This window comes from Marmota flaviventris, chromosome 19, assembly GCF_047511675.1.
Source record: "Marmota flaviventris isolate mMarFla1 chromosome 19, mMarFla1.hap1, whole genome shotgun sequence".
Classification (NCBI taxonomy): domain Eukaryota; kingdom Metazoa; phylum Chordata; class Mammalia; order Rodentia; family Sciuridae; genus Marmota; species Marmota flaviventris.
In genome coordinates this window covers 8,576,397-8,595,521 of record NC_092516.1, presented here as the reverse complement: position 1 = coordinate 8,595,521, position 19,125 = coordinate 8,576,397, and the positions used below count along the sequence as shown (strand labels likewise).

At 51.3% G+C, this 19,125-nt stretch overlaps 1 protein-coding gene across 4 annotated transcripts in view; it reads left to right on the top strand.

Annotated features, from left to right (window-relative positions):
• The window catches only part of Rab11fip3 (RAB11 family interacting protein 3), a 61,326-nt gene that overhangs the window by 33,670 nt on the left and 8,531 nt on the right, over positions 1–19,125 (top strand). Inside the window, exons 4-8 of one of the 4 annotated variants that reach the window (XM_027940745.2) lie at positions 4,875–5,086; positions 9,768–9,899; positions 11,691–11,825; positions 14,637–14,672; positions 17,541–17,634. In XM_027940745.2, coding sequence (XP_027796546.1) covers positions 4,875–5,086; positions 9,768–9,899; positions 11,691–11,825; positions 14,637–14,672; positions 17,541–17,634 — 609 coding nt within the window. The remainder of the gene's footprint in view (positions 1–4,874; positions 5,087–9,767; positions 9,900–11,690; positions 11,826–14,636; positions 14,673–17,540; positions 17,635–19,125) is intronic. The other 3 variants (XM_027940746.2, XM_027940742.2, XM_027940744.2) reach the window with 3 other exon arrangements.

Genomic DNA, 19,125 nt, shown 5'->3' with positions numbered 1-19,125 from the left:
TCCTATAGTACCTTGGAGCTTGAGCATAGTGTGTTGGCTTCTCTCAGTCCTGTGTGTTTGCGTTTCTCCATGTCTTGCTTTTGGGGGTTTCCAGGTGTGATTTTCAGACGAGCAGCACTAAATACCACTGTGAAACTTATGAAAAGCATCTACTCTTAAAAGAATGGAAAGCTTGCACATCACATAATCATAAAAGTCTCACATGCTTTTTGAGTGCAGAAGGGCGTTACTTTCATTGACTGTACTTGGAGCCTTGCTCCTGGTCATCTGCAGGGATCAATAAGCTTTGCCTGGTCTTCTGAAAATGACTCCAGTCAGAATGGAGTTTTCTAACTGGGAATACTGTGTGCTCTAGCCCAGTGCCTATGGGGTACAGGTGCAGTTGGCTGCTCAGGAGCTGCAGCTTCCCCGGGACCCTTGGGCTTGTGCCTGTAAAGGAGGAGGCCATTGACATGGGCAAGTCAGGGAGGTGGGGCTGATATTGCCCAGATTGTCCTGGGAGGGAAGCTTGTCTAAGTCTTTCTAGAAGTGCAGTGGGCAGTTGCAGAGAGGAGAGGCCCCCCCAGATGACAAGACCACCCAGAGGGGTCCTGGCCATGCTTCCTAGGTGCTGCCTCCTGCTTGCTGGCGTCCTTAGAGAGGTGATGGAAATGTGTCCTTAGTACAGACTGTTATCAAAGCGTAAAACAAAAGCCGCCTGTTTTGGGCCCTGACTGTTTGTTACAGCCAGCAAGGACATCTCCTGGACTTTGCCTCTCCCTTCCTGGTCTGGCCAGCACCAGCGATGGGCTTAACAGAGCATGTCTGGGAGCAGTTAGGTTGTCTCGTATGCTGTGATGTGGCTTCCGGAAGGCACACAGGTTTTGCAGCAGCCCAGCATGAGTAGCAGATAGGAAGACCACACTGAGTGGAGAGAAAACAGCAACTTGGTCCACGCGGAGGTGCGGTTGGGAGGCTGCCCTGCTGGCACACCCTCCCTGGAGCCCGTGCACAGAGCCAACCCTGTGAAGGTACCGGCTAACATCTGAGGGTAAGAGGCGATGCTAGTGTGTACTGTGCCCAGAATTCAGCGTCTCATGGAGGAGGAAGGTTCAGGGAAAAAGGAGCCGTGACCTGGATTGGGGGGAGCCACCCGCAATGGCCTTGGACCATCCATCTTCAGCTTAGACAATGTATTAAATCGTGAAATTTTCTAAGAAGTGTTTTGGATTTTTCAAGTGAGTTAGTAATAGAAGTTGTTGGCATAGACGTACTAGCTCCTGGGCCAAGCTGGGTCTGTCTGCTGGCAGGTTTGGTGTGACCAGGGGTGCTGTACTTGGGGTGCGTCCATGGCTGTGGGTAAGCAATATGCTCCAAGATGCTCCATTGCCTTTCTGGAGAGGCCTCTAGGAAACAAACTTGCTTCCTGGTTCACTGAGTGTGTGTGTGGGATATGCTGCAGTAGCTGGCTGTAACCATGCATCTTGGCAGGGAAAAACTAGGTATTCCTGCCCTCCCAGCTCTCGGCCTCCTGCCTGACTGGGCCACTTCCTATGCCGTCCCTGGGCTTCCTGTTTCTGACTTAAAGGCTCTTTACTATCCCTGCAGGAAGACCCAAGTGCTCACAGCAGTGCTATGTGGACAAGACCAGCAAGACCCTGTTGGTGCCTTGTTTGGAACAGATAGAGGGACAAGTCTGAGCTGAATTGAACTGTCACATGCAGGGCTGGGCCACCCAGTGGTAGATATTGCTTCAGGTGCGAGAGCCTGAGGCTGGGCAGCGCCCACCCTCCTGGGTCTGTCTGAAAGGTGGGAGGCCGCCTGGCACATGGTGTCCCTGCCAGGCTCGCAGGGCAGTCAGAGTCTGTAGCACTGTGCCATTGTCCTGTGTCGGGATGGCGCTATCTGTTCCATGCTGCCCTGACCAAACTCTCTGTGACATGAGCAGCTTCCAGCGCCTGGGCCTCCCTCCCTCCCTGGAAGGAGAAGTGCCTGGTTCCCACTGCGATCTGCATTTGAGGAGAGAGCGCTTACGATGTCAGGGTGATCGGTGAGGAGCAGGGTCCACAGGGCCAGGGACAAGCACGGGGCTCTCTAGAAGTGTTTGGCTTTCTAGAGGGCCCACCTTGAGGTAGAGGCTGCTGCTTACAGGAAGCCAGCTCTGTGGGTTCCTGGTTGGGATCTGACCTCATGGTTCTTGCTGCTGAGGGTCAGGTGTATAACTCTGCCTGTTCCCCTGTTCCAGGACTCAGTGCTTGGTGCTGGCTTCAGGGGACTATCCTTGTGAAAAGGGGTAATGGTCTTTTTGGTGGGGAGCACTGGAAATTGAAACCAGGAGCACTTCACCACTGGGCTACCTCCCAGTTCTTTTTATTTTAATTTTGAGATAGGGTCTTCCTAAGTTGCTTAGGACCTTGCTAACCTGCTGAGGCTGGCCTCAAATTTGTGATCCTCCTACTTCAGCCTCCCAGATTGCTGTGATTATAGGCATGTACCACCATGCCCGGCAAGTGGGCAACATTCTTTTGGAAAATTTTCATTAAATACTGAAGAGCTGAACCTGCTCTTTTGTTGATAATCACATTTTGACAAATCTAAGGAGGGTTTTTCAAGTGCTGGTGGGAGAGTTTGTAGCTGCACCTATGAGTACTGTTCTGCCAGCAGCTCTCCTCAGGTATTGTCAGAGGCTGGAGTTAGGCTTTGTGTCCTGTTCTGGTGCTGTCCCCCAGGGGCCGGCCTCTAGCAGGCCAGCCCAGAGCCCTGGCCAAGTGGGGTCCTAGCCTGCCTTATTTGGAGGGAGCTACTCAGGGCAATGAATGGAATTGGAGTTGACACCTTGTAGGGTGACTTTTTTTGGGGGGGTGGTGGAGTTGGGGGGATTAAACTCAAGGACACTCAACCACTGAGCCTCATCTCCAGCCCTATTTTATATTTTATTTAGAGACAGGGTCTCCCTGAGTTGCCTAGTGCCTCGCTATTGCTGAGGCTGACTTTGAACCTGGGATCCTTCTATCTCAGCCTCCAGAGCTGCTGGGATTACTGACCTGTACCATGCCTAGCCTTAAGGTGACATTTTGGTTTTTATTTCAAAGCAGATTCTTCCTATGGATTCCTTAGTTTTGGTTTTTTTTTGTTTTTTTTTTTTTTTTTTTTTGTTATTTTAGTTGTTGATAGACCTTTATTTTATTTATTTATATGTGGTGCTGAGAATCGAACCCAGTGCCTCACACAGCCTCAGCACCCCTTAGTTTTTGTTTTTTTTTTCCCAGTGCTGGGGATTGAACTCAGGGCCTTGTACATGCAAGGCAAGCACTCTACCAACTGACTGCGCTATATCCCCAGCGCCCCCTTAGTTTTTTTTTTTATGAATTAATTTTCTTAGATTCTGGAGAAGGTTAGGTTTCCCTTGAAAACTTGAGGATGTAATCTGACACCCAGAGTTGCATATTCCATGTTGTTCCCTATCTTAGTCTGGCTTTCTACCCTCTAGAGACTGGTGCCCTCTCACATTAATTTCTGTGCTTTAAAAAGCACCTGCCTGTGTTACCTGCACTCCTGTGAGGTGGCTGCCTCAAGGCTCTAGGTTGAATCCCATGGCTTTCAATGGTGGGTGAGGATGGAGCTGGGTTTCCCACTGGCCCAAAGGCCCAGGCCTGGTCTTGAGATGAAGCTCCAACGTTCAATGAGTCCTGTGGGTAGTCCTTGATGTCTTATCCTCCTTGTGATACCAGATCTGGGGTTTAAAGTGCACCTTTTTCCTGCTAAAACTGGAGCTTTTCTGAAGTCTTACTTGTTTACAAATCATTAACCTGAGATTGTGAGCATGAAATAAAAGCTGGATACTGCTCCTGACCTGCAAGTGCCTTTTAGTGAAAGTTGAGATTGAATTCCATTTGATTTGAAAATGTCCCCTTAATGATTCTTTAGTTTTAAGTTCATTTGTACAGACTATGGATGTTATTGTCTGCTATATGCCAAGCCTATGCTAGGTGCTGGTAAGAGTAAAAACAGACATGGCCAGTGAAAAGCAGATGATCAGCTAGAAGCTGGTGAGTTTTTAGACACTAACCCTTGACTGCATACCAGAGTAGCAGTCTGGACATAACAGCAGTTGATGGTGACTCTCCAGTGAGGGCCCTTCTCCCACCACTGGATGTGAACTCCTCGGTCGTGAGCAGCCTTCATGTCAGAAGCCACAGGAGGGCTCTGCTGGGCTTCACCTGTGCTGTTGAGATACTTTGCATCTGTCTTATGCATGCTTATTTAACTGACTAAAAATGATTGCCAAGTAGGGCTGGGGTTTTGGCTTAGTGATAAGCGCGCTTATCTAGCATATATGAGGACCTGGGTTGTATCCCAGTACAACCAAAAATGTTTGACTCCAAGTGTTTTTGTCTGCTCTTGTACATGTTTCTATTTTTTTTATTTTAAAAAATATGTGCCAGGAGCCATGGCACACGCCTATAATTCAGCCTCTACAAAGGCAAGAGGATGGGAAGTTCAAGGCCAGCCTGGGCAACTTGGCAAGACCTGATCTCAGAAAAAAAAAATAATAAAGGGCTGGGGCAGCACAGTGGTAGAGCACCCCGGGTTCAATCCCCAGAACCACATACATACACACAAAACCCAAAATCAAAAATTCCCCAGAATGGAAGAACTGTGGTACTGGGATGTGGCTCAGTGGTGGAGTCTGTGCTTACCTTTATCGCCCCTGCCCCCACTTCCCCGCAAAAAAAAAAAAAAAACCCAAAAAACAGAACCTGACTCCAATCCTGTTTTATAAACTATCATCTCTATCTAGAGACGTGCTTTGAACTTCTGCTGGGCCTGTATGTCCTCTGCAGCAGCGTCACCTTGCTGCCCAGGCTGATCTGTCTGTTGGTGTTCTTTTCCAGGCCAACGAGGTGACGGACAGTGCGTACATGGGCTCAGAGAGCACCTACAGCGAGTGCGAGACCTTTACTGATGAGGACACCAGCACCCTGGTGCACCCTGAGCTGCAGCCTGAGGGGGATGCTGACAGCGCTGGTGGCTCAGCTGTGCCCTCTGAGTGCCTGGACGCCATGGAGGAGACTGACCATGGTGCTCTACTGCTCCTCCCAGGCAGGTGTGTGCCCACTGCACCTCCTAGGGGACTGCCAGCTGGGCGGATATGGTCCATGGATTGTGCTGTCCGGCGGTTCCTGCCTGTCATCACAGAGCCACCCTGCTGCCCAGTCTCTTGCACTGCCTCCTTGTGGGAGGTGCTTCTCCTGGCAGTGAATGGCCTTGGCTTCGGTGTCTCAAAAGACAAACCCTGACTTGGTCTCCTATGTCTTGTCAGCACACTTCTTCGGAATTGGACAACACAGTGCTCATCAGATGTCTTTGTGGCACCCTATCCATACTACCTGTTCTGATCCCCTGCCCTGCCCCCAGGGTGTCCCAGTTATCCTGTGTTAGAAATTTTTGGGGAATGGCCAGGGTGCTAGGAAAAGGAAGAGCCAGCCCACATAGACCCTGGAAACAGCCCTGTCTCACCCCTCACTGCTGGGAGCCAACACAGCTAGCAGCCCAGAGCATCTGCATTGTTTTTTCTTCTTGTACCTCTCCTCATTTTCAGCACTCATCAGTGTGCACAGCACAGCCCAGGTGTTACAGTGTTGCTGGTGCACAGGCCTGAGTACCCATCCAGTTGGCTCTTCAGAGTGAAGAGCTTGTCCTGTGGGAAGCCCACGCCCTCACCAGGGTGCCCCCAGCCTCCTCCTGGGCATGTTTCCTGCACAGCAAGCCCTGCCACCTCACCTATATGCATGTACGCAGGGGTCCCTTGTAAGCACCCATCTTCTTTGATCTAACCTTCAGGTTTTGAGACGCATTTCGTTTTGGAGCATAGGCAGCTATCATTTGTTCCTTATCATTAGGGGATCCCATCCCACTGGACCAGTTTGCCACAGTTTTTAACCTGATGGAATGTCAAGGGAGTTAAGTTCCTTCCTATTTCCAGCTTTGAGAGTTAAGTTGCTGTGGGCACTGTGTGTCCCTGGAAGCACTATGGTGGGTCACTGGGGGCACATACTGCAGTTTTGAAGTTCCCACAGCTCTTGCAGTCACGGCGGGCAGCTCACAGACGGCTGTGGGTCCCACTGTTCTCTCTCGCCTGAGCTCTCCCCACAGGGAGCCTGCAGCTCTGGGGCAGCAGTGGCATAGCCCAGAGTCTGGGGGGCTGTGCACTTCTTCCTAGGGTTAGTGCCCCCTTGAGCTCCTCTTCTGTGAAGCACCCACTTGTTTGTTGTCAGCAGGCTTCTGTGAGAGGCCAGGTGGTATCTGGCAGTGGGGGAGCATAGGCAGGTGTGCCATAGCTACTGTCTGCAGAAGTAGCCATGGTAGGGTGTGGCCTGCCTTGACTGTCAGGTGGGCTCTGTTGCCTCAGAGGACAGAGTGGTGTAGATGTGAGTCCTTAGCACCTGTGTTACAGAAACTTTCTCCTTTGTTGGTCTGCCTTTCATTTTGAGGAGCAGGTGTTTTTAGTTTTATGATAGTATAGGTTATCCATTTTTCTTCAGCAAAATTAGCATCTTGCTTACTCCATAGTTACTATGATATTTGTATCTGCTTTCTTTAAAGCTTGATTCTTTTGCCTTCATGTTCAGGTATGAACTTCTACGTAGCTGGCTTCTGTGTGTGGTGTAAGGTGGGGGTCATTGCCCAGAGAGACATCTACTGGAGCAAGTTGCCTTTTCAAGTCTCCCCTTCACCTACGGTCCTGTGAGGTGGCTATGTGGGGGCTGCTCTGTACTGTCTTCCTGGGTCGAGGCCACTCTGAGCACCGAGCTCACTGTAGGGTGCAAGTCCTTTGGCTTCATTTTTCACAGTCTTTTTGATCCCTGGGGTCCTCTATATCTGCACATGTTGAGAACTAGCTGCAGTTTGGGGAGATGAGTTGCAGCTGGGACAGTGATGGCTCTGCTGCACTTGGGCGGATCAGCACTCTACTGCTGGTGTCTATCCTTGTACGTGACCTCACTCTCTGTTGCCCAGGTCCTTGGGTTTGGGTGTCCCATGTAGGTGTGCTGTTCTGATGGAGGCCTGGAGGGATGTGCCTCTGGGGCTTCTGCCCTGTGGACGTGGAGCAGCAAGTGCAATTGGCACCTTGGCTTGCAGCAGGATGGAGGGAAGGACAAGCGTAGAGGGGCACTGTGGTAAGGCCTGTTAACTTTGGTTACAGTGCTCTTAAAAAGTGTTCTAGGGGCTGGGGCTGTGTCTCAGTGTTGGAGCATGTGTCTTGCACATGTGAGGCACTGGGCTTGATCCTCAGCACCACATAAAAATAAATAAAGATATTGTGTTCATGTACTACTAAAAAAATATTTTAGGGACTGGGGTTGTGGCTCATTGGTAGAGCGCTTGCCTTGCATGTATGAGGCCCTGGGTTGATCCTCAGCACCACATATAAATAAACAAATAAAGGTATTGTGTCCATCTACAACTAAAAAAATTTTAAAAATATATTTTAAAAAGGGCTGGGGTTGTAACTCAGTGGTAGAGCACTCGCCTGTGCAGGGACCTGGGTTCAGTCCTCAGCGCCACATAAAAATAAATAAATAAAGGTACTGTGTCCAACTGCAACTAAAAAATAAATATTTTTTTTAAAAAAAGGTGTTCTGGGCCGGCGCGGTAGGACACACCTGTAATCCCAATGGCTAGGGAGGCTGAGGCAGGAGAATCTGAGTTCAAAGCCAACCTCAGCAACTGCAAGGTGCTTAGCAACTCAGTAACACCCTGTCTCTAAATAAAATACAAAATAGGGCTGGGGATGTGGCTCAGTGGTCGAGTGCCCCTGAGTTCAATCCCCAGTACCAAAAAAAAAAAAGTGTTCTGACTCAAGTTAATTTGAATTAGGTAGTCAGAGGTGAGGGAATGCCAGACCTGGGAAATCCTGGGGTGAGGTTTGTCTTGGGAGGGTTCCTGACCTGCAATGTTAGCTGCATAAACAGTGTGGTGCCCTGAGGGTTGCAGGACAACAGGCCGGTGTCTGGTTTGGGACATGGTTTTTGGAAATGCTAAAGTTGCAGGTATTAGAGGAACTTGCTAGTGACAGTGATCTGGTTGACCCGTAAGCTGATAGCTCCCATTTTCTGTGGACTCAGTGAAGGAAGAGTGTTTGGACGACCGAGTGCAAGATATCCTGTCACTCGCCCCTTCCTGAGGTGGGAGCAGGGCTCCTCCACCTGGGCCCAGGGCAGCTGTACCTGGCCCCATGGCCACGTGTGCTTGCCCCTGTGGAGTCCTCTCCCTTGTAGGAGTTCTGTCACAGGATCCAGGTGCCTGGCGATCCTGAGAAGCAGGAAACAATTGCCAGGGACCACCTCTTCTGTCACCATGCCCCACAAGGGGTCCACCTGTAGTTAGGGTGAGCCACGCAGTTCAGTTTCTGGGTGACTGGAGAACATACTCCACACAGTAGGCACAGGCTGTAGCACCCAGTGGAGGCTGGAGCTGTGTGTATGGAGCCCAAAGATGGTGTTTTCTCCTGTGTGCAGAACACTGGGAAAAGGCTTACCTTAAAATATGTAAACTAGGCACAGTAACAGCTTAAAATTAACTTGTAATAAATAGAACAATTAAAACAATATACTATGGCTGGGCACGGTGGCACATGCCTGTATTCCCAATGGCTGGGGAGACTGAGACAGGAGGATTGAGAGTTCAAAGCCAGCCTCAGCAATGGTGAGGGGCTAAGCAACCGAGTGAGACCTTGCCTCTAAATAAAATACAAAATAGGGCTGGAGGTGTGTAGCTCAGTGGTTGAGTGCCCCTGAGTTCAATCCCTGGTACCTGGGGGGAAAAAAAAAATACTGCGGTAAAAAATATTTAATCCCAGCCACTCCAGAGGCTGCAGCAGGAGAATCCAAGTTCAAGGCTAGTCTAGGCGACTTAGTGAGACCCTGCCTCAGCATAAAAAAATAAATTGACTGGGGATGCAGCTCAGTGGTTAAGAGCCCCTAGGTTAAATCCCCAGTTTAAAAAAATCCCAGGTGGAGGAGCCCTGCTCCCACCCCAGGAAGGGGCTGGGATTGTGGCTCAGTGGTAGAGCACTTGCCTGGCACATGTGAGGCACTGGGTTTGATCTTCAGCACCACATAAAAATAAATAAATAAGATAAAGGTATTGTGTCCATCTACAACTAAAGAAATATTTTTTTAAAAAATTATGTATTTAAAATGTATTAATTGCTTATTTCTGGAATTTTTCAGTTAATATTCTTGGACTCGGTTGATCTTGGTTGACTGAAACTAGGAGAGAGAGGCCATGGTTAGGATCCACAGAGAGCTCAGGGTGCTTCCTCTTCCTGGAAGGCTCCTGTGTCTGAGGCCCTGGGCTCACCTGGCTGCCCAGGACTGGGCAATGACGTGCGTGTCTTGTGGATGTAAAACTGGGACTTGCTCCCTGTGAGGGGCACCATGTGGGCCTCCTGCCTGCTGCTGGCATGCCAGTCCCTTGTGGTTCCCTCTGACCAGAGGAGTGTTCTGTATTGCCCCTGAGCATCTCAGAGCTGGACCTGTATGGATCCTTTGCATGCATGTGGCTCTGCTGGTGCCTGACACACAGTGTCCTGTGAGGGAAGATGTGAGAAATCCAGTACATTTGGATGGTGCTGCTCTTTATTTGTCAGGCTGAGTATTTCATTAAAATCAACTTCACCTGCTTCCATGTTCTCCCAGGACAGTGGAGCTGGGCTGATGGCTGGCAACTCACTTGTGGGGAGGTGTGGTTGTGCAGCCAGGTGGCCTCTGTTGCCTTTGCAGGCCCCGCCCTCGCAGCCAGGCTGTCGTCATGGTGATGAGCAGCGAGGAACATTTTGAGGACTACGGTGAGGGCAGTGAGGCCGAGCTGTCCTCAGAGGCCCTCTGCAGTGACACCGCTTTCCTCACTCCCAGGTAAAGTGGCCCTGAGCTTACCCCCTCCCTCCCTTTTCCTGGGTAGTTATCCAGTGTCTCTGTTTTGGATTCTATATGTTGGTAAGAGAAAACTTTTTGTGTTCAAGGTGATGTCAAGTGCATCACACTCAGATTTTAAGTTTACATCTGGGTGGAAGTTGGCTGACATACCACCAATCACTGCAAACCTCTGAGGTCTCAGCAGCTCCAGGAGGCTTGAAGGTGTGCTTGGAACTTGACATGCAGGTTCTTTGGCACCTGGTCATGGACCACTCCATGGTCTGTGGCTTGGTTGGAAATAGGTTTTAAAATCTCAAGCAAGTCCTCAGATACACTTGCTTGTAATTACCCAACGTTCCTAAACTCTCTGGAAAGTTGTGGCTTCGAATAACTGAACTATAACTCTTGGAGTGGGGGTGACACACCTACTTTCTCTTAGGGCTGTGCATGAGGAGATCCCAGCAGAGTTCAGAGTTGCCTGGCTTAACCTATTTGAGGACCTGAGTCTGCTAGAGGCTCCTATAGTTCTCCGCCACTGCCAACAGCAGAAGCTAAGAGTCTCTAAACCAGCAACCAGAAGAAGAGATTATTCCCTTGCCAGCCCTGTGGAGAGCAATGCCAGTAGGGCTGTTCCTGAAGCCACTGTGGGGTGGAGGTCCTCTGAGGTGTCCCTGGGGATGAGGCAGTGGGCTCATCCAGTGAACTTGGCACTTCTGAGCCTGTATCTCTGTCCTGCTGTAGAGTTTCTTCTTTTTGTGTAGTTTGCCTCTTACCCAGAGTTTTCATTCAAAAGTAAAACTTCTGTGCTACGTTTAATGTTTTCCTTTCCACCTTTCCTTAAATTGAAACTTTTCTAAAAGAATTTCCACTAGCCTGTGAGCCCTACTGCCCCAAGGATGACCTCCTAACTTCTGCTTCTAGTTGTAGGGACCCCCTGAAGCAAAGTCACAGGAGGTCAGTGAGCATCCCCAGAGATGACATTCTGTTTCTCACAGTTCTCACACATGACAAACAAACAAAAAGCACGAACTGTAGGGCTGGGGTTGTGGCTCAGAGGTAGAACGCTTGCCTAGCATGCATGAGGCACTGGGCTCGATCCTCAGCACCACATGAAAATAAAATAAAGAGATTGTGTCCACTTATAACTAAAATATAAATATGTTTTTTTTAAAAAAAAAAAAAAGCATAAACTGTAATCCCAGCAGCTCAGGAGGCCAAGGCAGAGGATTGCAAGTTCAAAGCCAGCTTTAGCAACTTAGTGAGGCCCTAAGCAACTTAGCAAGACCCTATCTCTAAATAAAATATTAAAAAGGGCTGGGACGTGGCTCAGTGGCTAAGTGCCCCTGGGTACCAAAGAAAAGCACAGCCTGTGAGCAACGCACTGTAGTGCATGGTTCTTGACACTGATGTGTAAAACGGTACAACAGGCCAGCTCCAGCTGTGGTCAGGGCTTGCTGCCATGTTGGCCAAGAGAAAGCTGTGAGCTCCTTCACCTTCTTGTTGGTGAAAGGTTGTGCTTTACACTGAAGCCATTAGCTGCACCAGTACTGTGCCTTGTCCAGGACAGATCTGGCTAGTGGGCATCACCTGGAGCAGGAGGTATGTGTCACAGGCTCCTTGGGGTGATAATGAAGAAGAGCACACGGGCAGTCTAGAGAGCCAGAATGTTCTGTCTGGTTCTTTTCCAGCATGCTTTCATCCAGTGCCCACCTCATCCCCGGCCCTCATGTGGCATCACAGATAACCCGACAGGCCCTCCCCTGTGCTGAACTGTCGCTTCTGTCTCTCTAGCTCCGACCCGCTTGCCTCAAAGCTACACAGCATCCTCACTGACGAGGCTTTTGAGTTTTACTGTAGCCAGTGCCACAAACAAATCAACCGCCTTGAGGACCTTTCTGCCCGCCTGAATGATCTTGAGATGAATAGGTAACGGATGCAGCACATGGCCTTGCTCTCTGTTCTGGGCTGAGGGAGACTCCCGCTGCCATAGCCCCTTGCTGGTGGCTCTGGTCTGGCCAATGCTGGGGACTTCTTCCCAGGCCCGGCCCAATCTCTGGAGCAAAGGAGGGTATCCAGACAGTGAGACTCTTCCTGCAGCCTGGCCCTCCCTGCATGCTGTGAGCTGTGCTTGCTTTCCTATTCCCTCTTCCATCTGCACGAATAGCCTCCTGGCCATTGTCTTCTTGGGGGAGGAAATGAAGAGTCCATTGTGTATGAGGTTGCTTCCCACATTTCACTAAGTGATTATCTTTAATTGAAATGGGAAATTTAAAGATTGGTCTTCAGAAGCATGTTTTTAAATGGCTTTTGGGAATGCCAATTTAGTCAGGGTTGTGTGTGCTCAGTAGGTCCGGCTCTGTGCTGTAGCCAGAGACCCAAGTACAGGGGAAGCCCAATTCTGCTGCTCTGTCTTAAACACCAGCCTGTAGCTGCCCCTTGGCCAGACCCCATTTGTGTCTCTTCCCTCCTGCTGTGGTTTACATCGCAGCCCTCCTTGTCCTGTCCTGTGAGCAGACCCAGCGTGGGTCGATGTTCAGGGAACTCCTCCTGCCAGTTCCTCACAACTTCACAAACTCACCCTAGAAAAGTTGTTTTTGCACATGGGCAAGCCCTTAGGGTAGGCTGCTTTGAGGGATGGTTACTTATGAAGCTTCCCACAGCAGTCCCAGCTGAGCAGAGGTTGTGAGTGACCACACAGGCTCCAGCTGGACAGACGCACTGTGGGCTATGGGAGGGTGGCAGAAAGGCAGACCTTCCGAGTCCGTCAAGGCCACCTGTGCTTCCGGTGGAGCATGCCCTACCCTGCCTGTGCCTTCTGGGCTTCAGCTAGGTAGAGTCCTCCCAACAGTGGCCTCAGTGGCCCCACCTTCCCCTTGTCCACATCTGTGTGTGCTTAACGCTCCTTCCTGTGTTTCCTGCAGCACCGCACAGCACAGGCCCCAGCAAGTGCCAGGCACATTGGAGAGAATGGGGTAACCCAGCCTTTGTAGTCAATTGGCAGCATCAGGGAGCCAGGTGGGTCCTGGCAATGTCAACAAGGCAGAGCAATCTGTGAGGGGCACTCCTGAGGAACCTGTCTCTGATGACTGCAGTGGTCCGCAGTTTGGAACTGGCCTCTACTTAGGGGAGCCCAGTTCTTACCCACCATGGTGTTCAGCTAGAAGTGCAGCTCTTGAAGAAGCCTTGGCTTGGCTGGGGAGGGCTGGTGTTCTTCCTGTGCAGAAGTGCCCCCTGCCAGAGAATGCATCTGAGTGCAGGCCTCTTGTGAAAGGAAATGTGTCTTGTCTTTCTCTTGCTGAGGATTCCCACGTGGAAGCCATCTGTTCCCATGCCAAGGATCTGCCTGAAGGTGGCCCTGGTTACCTGCAGGCCAGAGAACAGGCTAGGCTACCTCTTGGCGTGGCTAGAAAGTCCTTCTCCAAGTACCAGGAAGTCTGAGAAAACCATCCCTTTTGTAGAAACAGAAGTCTTCCTTATCCAGGGGTGTGTTTAAATCATGACCTCTGTTGCTAACTGCCTCTCCAGCTCTGAGGGTTGCTGGGTAGCCTGAGCAGTCCACCCTGGCCTGTTGTCAGAGAGTGTCAGGGATGCTAGGATTGCCCAACGCCAGCAGGGCCCAGTCAGGAGAGGAGCCACGTGGTGCCTCGAACGGGCAGTGTAGTGCTGAGCAGTGTGGCTGTGTGGCCAGAGAGCTCTGAGCAGGGCTGCAGGCAGCTGCCACCAGAGGCCAAGGGCAAGCTGTTGCCCACTTAGAGTGGGGTCTGGGCCTGTAACTGGGGCTGCCATCCCACAGACTTCACAGGGGTGCTGCACTCTCGGGGATTGATGGGGCCTGCCTTTTAGAACCTGCTGGAAAATCACCCTGGCCACCAGGACAGCTGTTCCCCAGGAGTGGTCTTGTCAGAAGCACTCAGCTACCAGGCTGCTGGACAATGTGCTCCAGTGGAGTGCCACCAGAAGGCCACTGGGAGGCACAAATGCTAAGGGACTAGGAGGAGCCTAGTTCTAGTGAACTCACTCTGTCTCTCCAGTGCCCTCTGCTGGCAAGATGTAATACGAAACGCAAAAATGTGTGCTGGGATCCACCTACAAGCTTCAGAGCAAGTGTGAAGGTGAATTTGAGTCAGTGAACAGAGCACTGACGGGGAGGGGGGAGATCTCTTCAAGAGGCTGTAGCAGCGTGGCCTCCGCCTGCCACCATGCCAGGTGGGCAGCCCCTTTGCCTGGAGAATTATCTTCCTTGCCTGAGCTTCAGTCTGGCAGGTCACCCTGTAGGCTTCAGGAACCAGAAGGAGGGTGCATTTGGCCTTTGCCACTGTGGATCATTGAATTGGATTGACACTCACCCTGGGACTGGCCACCTCCCAGGACTCTAAGCCCCTGCCCCACAGGTGTTGGGCCGGGGTGCTGCTGCCTAGGTCAGAACCACTGATGGGCCTAATGACCAGGCCTCTGGGCAGTCATTTGACTTCAGAGGTGCCTGAGGCAGGCTGCTGACCAATGCTGTGGACAGACATGGGCCCCTAGCCAGCTCTGAGCTATAGGCTGGTTGCCTTATCAGGGTCTAGAGGGTGCTGCCGCACCATCCTCGCTGTCCTGCATGGGTGTCCTGTGACAGGGCTAGGGGGCTGGGGGCTGCATGCCTGCACCCACTATCTCCTCCGCCTGAGCTTCCTGCTTCCTGCTGTTCCTCTCTCTGGTCCTGACACTTTTCCTGTTTGTTTGGTTTTTGCACAGCCCAGCCAAGCAGTTGTCCAGCAGGAAGGTGGCAAGGTAGGCAGAGCCTCGACTGCTTGCTGACTATACTGTGAAATGCATTGATAATCTTAGTTTCAAAAAACATTTTAAAAAGCTTTTTTAACAGTTACTCTTTATGGGGGGGGCTGGGGTTGTGGCTCAGTGATAGAGTGCTAACCTAGCGCAGGTGAGGCACTGGGTTGGATCCTCAGCACTGCATAAAAATAAAGAAAAATAAAGGCATGGTGTCCACCTACAACTAAAAAAAAAAAGAAAAATAAATTACTTCATGGTTTGGGATAGAAGTCAGTGGAGGGAATGTGTTGTGGAAAGAATGTCCAGGGCCATGGATTAGACTGGGCCCAAGACTGGGAAGTATAGATTAGGACTTTTGGGTGTTCCCCTGTTACTGTGTGCTCCCTGCCTGGGCTGGAGGACACTACAGTCCCCCAGTGTATGCTGCAGGTCATCTCAGAGACCCAGTGAAGGCTTGCTGCTCCAGAGCCTGCTGCCCAGCCCATGCCTTCCTACAGTGTCTCTCCTGGCTTTCATACTGTAGAAAGTTCTAGCAGGCCAGTTCTGTGACAGTCTGAGATCCCCTGTGCATGGTGTGGGGTGTAGACACCCTTCCCAGGACACTGAGGTTGCTTACTTGCCTCCACAGCCAGCCCTTTGTGGAGGCCAGAGGGTTTCCCTCCCATCACTGCCCAATTTAGGCAGGACATCTCCAGGTCCTGGGGCATCTCCCCCATACCCCAAGTTCCTTTGTTTCAGGGATCATATCACCTGGCTCTGTCCCCATCTTCCTTCCCCTTATCTCCATTTTTTTTTTTTGCCTAGCACATCTTCCTGTGTTATCTTGAGAAAAGAGCTGCCAGGAGGTAAATCCCAGCCCCTTGGGAGTAGTTCTGCTCTGCCCATGTGGGGCCCTGGCTGTGAGTAATTTTCTTCTAGAAAGTTGGAAGCTGTTGCTTGGCTTCTGGGGCCAGGGTTGCTCCAGAGAGGTTTAATGTGTTTCTATTTTTGTTTCTTTGTGACAGTTTTTCCCTCTCGGGAAGCTTCTACAGTGTTTCTTTGTTTCTGAAGTTCAGAATTTTATGATGACTTTAATATTTCCACTAATTATAATGAGCCAGAGAAATGGGCCTGCTCCCCTTGGGTTCTGGCTGTCTTGCTGCTCATACCTCCTGCCTCCCTCTTCATGCTGCAGCTCCTGTGGCCCTTGAGGCTTGGGCTCTGGAGCAGGCAGAGGTGTAGGTCTGCACCCCACCTTTTCTGGTTGAGAAGAACCTAGGGCTCTCAGGCACAGCCTGAATCTAGGATGCACATTCTTTAGCATGTCCACCTTAATGTCCCTGTCATGAGAGCTTTTTGTCCCCAACACATGGTGTCTAGTAGGACTGAGGAAAGAGAGGACCCACTCAGCCATGTCCTGTTGGCCTCCCACAACTGGGCCTAGCAACAGCTCTTGGGGCCTTGTGCTTGGACACGTCCTGGGAAAAGCAGAGAGAGGCGTTTAGCAAGCTGGAGAGGAGACAGGACTGGGCACAAAGGCTTCATCCTTTAAAGAACTTAGTCTTACATCTTTCCAAGAACTTACTCTTCCTCTATAGACACTGTTTGTTGTAAAATAGCCCTGCTTACAGGTATTGGCAGTTAGAGTTTACCTGCAGAGAGGCACACCATTCTGCAGTGAGTCTGTCTGCATATAAATTTCATGCACTCTATCACTGAGATGCCTCCCAGCCCGTTTTCTTTTAATTTTGAGGCAGGGTCTCACCAGGTTACCCTGGCTGGCCTCCAGCTCAGCCTGCTCCTGCCTCAGCTTCCTGAGCCCTGGGCCATCAGATCCTTGGGAAGTGCAGGAAAGTTGTGATTTACTTTGCAGTTTTCAGTCTTTTGCATATACATTCTAGCTGAAGTGGTAGGTTCTGTGCAGCCAGTGGTGGCTCTGTAACCTGGCAGTGTCCCTCACCTCCCAAACCATTTATTGGGAAAGAGAGAAGTGTGCAGGCCCAGTCAATGCTGAAGAGGAAGCAGAACTCCGTTGCTGATAAGCTGATGTAGGTTTTTAGTGTGATGGCTCTGAGTGTTCAGTTAGATCTGTAGTGCAGCTGTTGGTAAACATGGCCTCAAGCACGTCTGAAGGATGCCTAAAGATCCCCATTTCCCAGGAGAGAGAGGCTCATGGAGACTGAGCACTCTCTCAAGGTTACACAGCTCTGAGCCTGGCTCAGTGCTGAGGGTCCAGGGTGTGGAAGGACATGGACACGAGGCTCTCTGTCTGCACAGCTCTGAGAACTGTGTGGACTCTTACTGAACTAGCATTTTCAGATTCACCACCCCGGTGTGAGGACAACAGAGTCAGGTGTCTCCCAGCCATGGGTGGGGCAACACCTGTGGGCATGACTGGACCCAGGTGAGGCTGAGCAAGACCCCCAGGGCCCATGCCTTTCCTTGGGACCCCTCACTGCCACTGCTGCAGGGAGAACCTTGAGCAACAGTGCCCATGCTGGCGCCCAGGGCCAGAGTCAGTGTCTGCCAGCCTGCTCAAGGCAAGCGTGCTTCCTGTCCTGGTGTGGGTGACGTCAGGTTTTATTGCACCCAAGTACAAAGTACCCTGCTCCCGTTAGCTGCCGTGGAGGTCCTGTTCTATCAGGCTCCAGAGAGTGCTGGGAGGACAGAGGCCACTGAGTGCAGCCTGCTCACTCCTGGCCCTTCGGTAAAGGCCACAGCCGGGAGCCCCTAGCTCAGTGCTGGGCCAGGAGTCTGCCGCCCCAGGGTGGGGAGGCTTGTGACCACTATGCTGTCTGCCTTTCGGAGGGACACGCAGGTGCTTGTGTTTGAAGAGCTTGTCATTTGGTTTTCCCTCTTCTTTCCTCTGCTATTGATTCTTTTCCATAGGTACCTGCACCAGTCGGGGGCCCTGACCATGGAAGCCTTAGAGGACCCTCCCCCAGAGCCTGTGGAGGGTCCAGAGGAAGACATTGCTGACAAGGTGGGCCTTGGGCACTGGGGGCTAAGGACCAGGAATAGGTGACTAGTAAGTTCCCTCGGGGGTTTGGTGGCCATGGGGTAAAAGTAGAGCTTTTGATGGTTCATGGGTGGAGCCAGCTGAAGAGAATGGGACTGAGCAGCAGAAGCCATTCACCTTCATGCCCATGTCTCAGGCAGCACACAGGTGCTTGTGTGGACATGTGTGGGTCAGTTTGTCAGTTTGGGGGAGTAGCATTAAGCATGTTCATCAAGCATGTAGAGGCAGGGCCAAGGGTGCTCAGGGATCAGGAGGAGAAGCACAGCCAGCAGTACCAGGAGTAGGCTGTTTTCCCCAAGGGTTTCTCCTAGAGTGGAGTAGAACAAGCAGAGCAGGGAGCTTCACCATGGCCAAGGCCCCTGGTTCCAAGGCCAGTATGAACCTCAGGCAGGTGGCAGCTGCTACGTACTGTACCCTGCCTCTTGCACCTGACTTCATCTCCTCTGCATGCCATCTCCTGCACCTGACCTTGCCTCCTCTGCATGTTCCCTGCCTCTTCTGCACCCCCCCTTCACCTCCTCTGCACCCCACTTCATCTCCTACACCTGACCTCACCTCCTCTGCATGTTCCCTGCCTCTTCTGCACCGCTCTTAATCTCCTCTGTACCACACCTTACCTTCTGCACTCCAACTCACCACCTCTGTGTGTTTCCTGCCTCCTCTGCATATTCCCTGCCTCTTCATACCTCTTAACCTTCTCTGCACCCTACCTCAGGTCCTGTGCATGCCCCCTGACTCTGTAGCCCTTCTCCATGGCAGCTCCACCTCTTCAGCTCTGCACCTTGCTGTGAGTTCTTCCTCTGCTTACCTTCATTCCTTCTCCTACCTGAGCATGTGTGTTACCTCCCATCATGTGAGCTCCCTGAGGGACAGACAGCTTCAGAAATAGGCCTTGCTGCTGGATTTGATAGTACACATCTGTAATCCCAGCAGCTCACGAGGCTGAGGCAGGAGGATCGCGAGTTCAAAGCCAGCCTCAGCAATGGTGAAGCGCTAAGCAAGTCAGTGAGACACTGTCTCTAAATAAAATACAAAGTAGTGCTGGGGATGTGGCTCAGTGGTCCAGTGCCCCTGAGTTCAATCCCCAGTTAAAAAAAAAAAAAAAAAGAAAGAAAGAAAGAAAGAAATGGGCCTTTCTGTCCCCAGGCACCCAGACCTCCTCCATAGGCTATATCTGGCAGAGCAGGGACCCCCACTTGTAGAGGGAGCTGAGCCTTGCTATCCCATGTGCCATTTAGAAGGTTGCTCTCAGGGCTCCAAGGCATTGGACCCCTGATGATGACCTGTGTCCTTGTGCTATGGAGTTGAGCGTGGCCCTAGGGGGAGCTGCACTGTGATGATTATGGAGCAGTCTCCAGGAACCAGGTAGACCCAAGTCCAGTGGATAAACAGCTGTGGAAGTCCTGTGCTGCCCCATCCTGTCCCCTGGTGCAGTTCTTCCACCTCTGCTTGCTC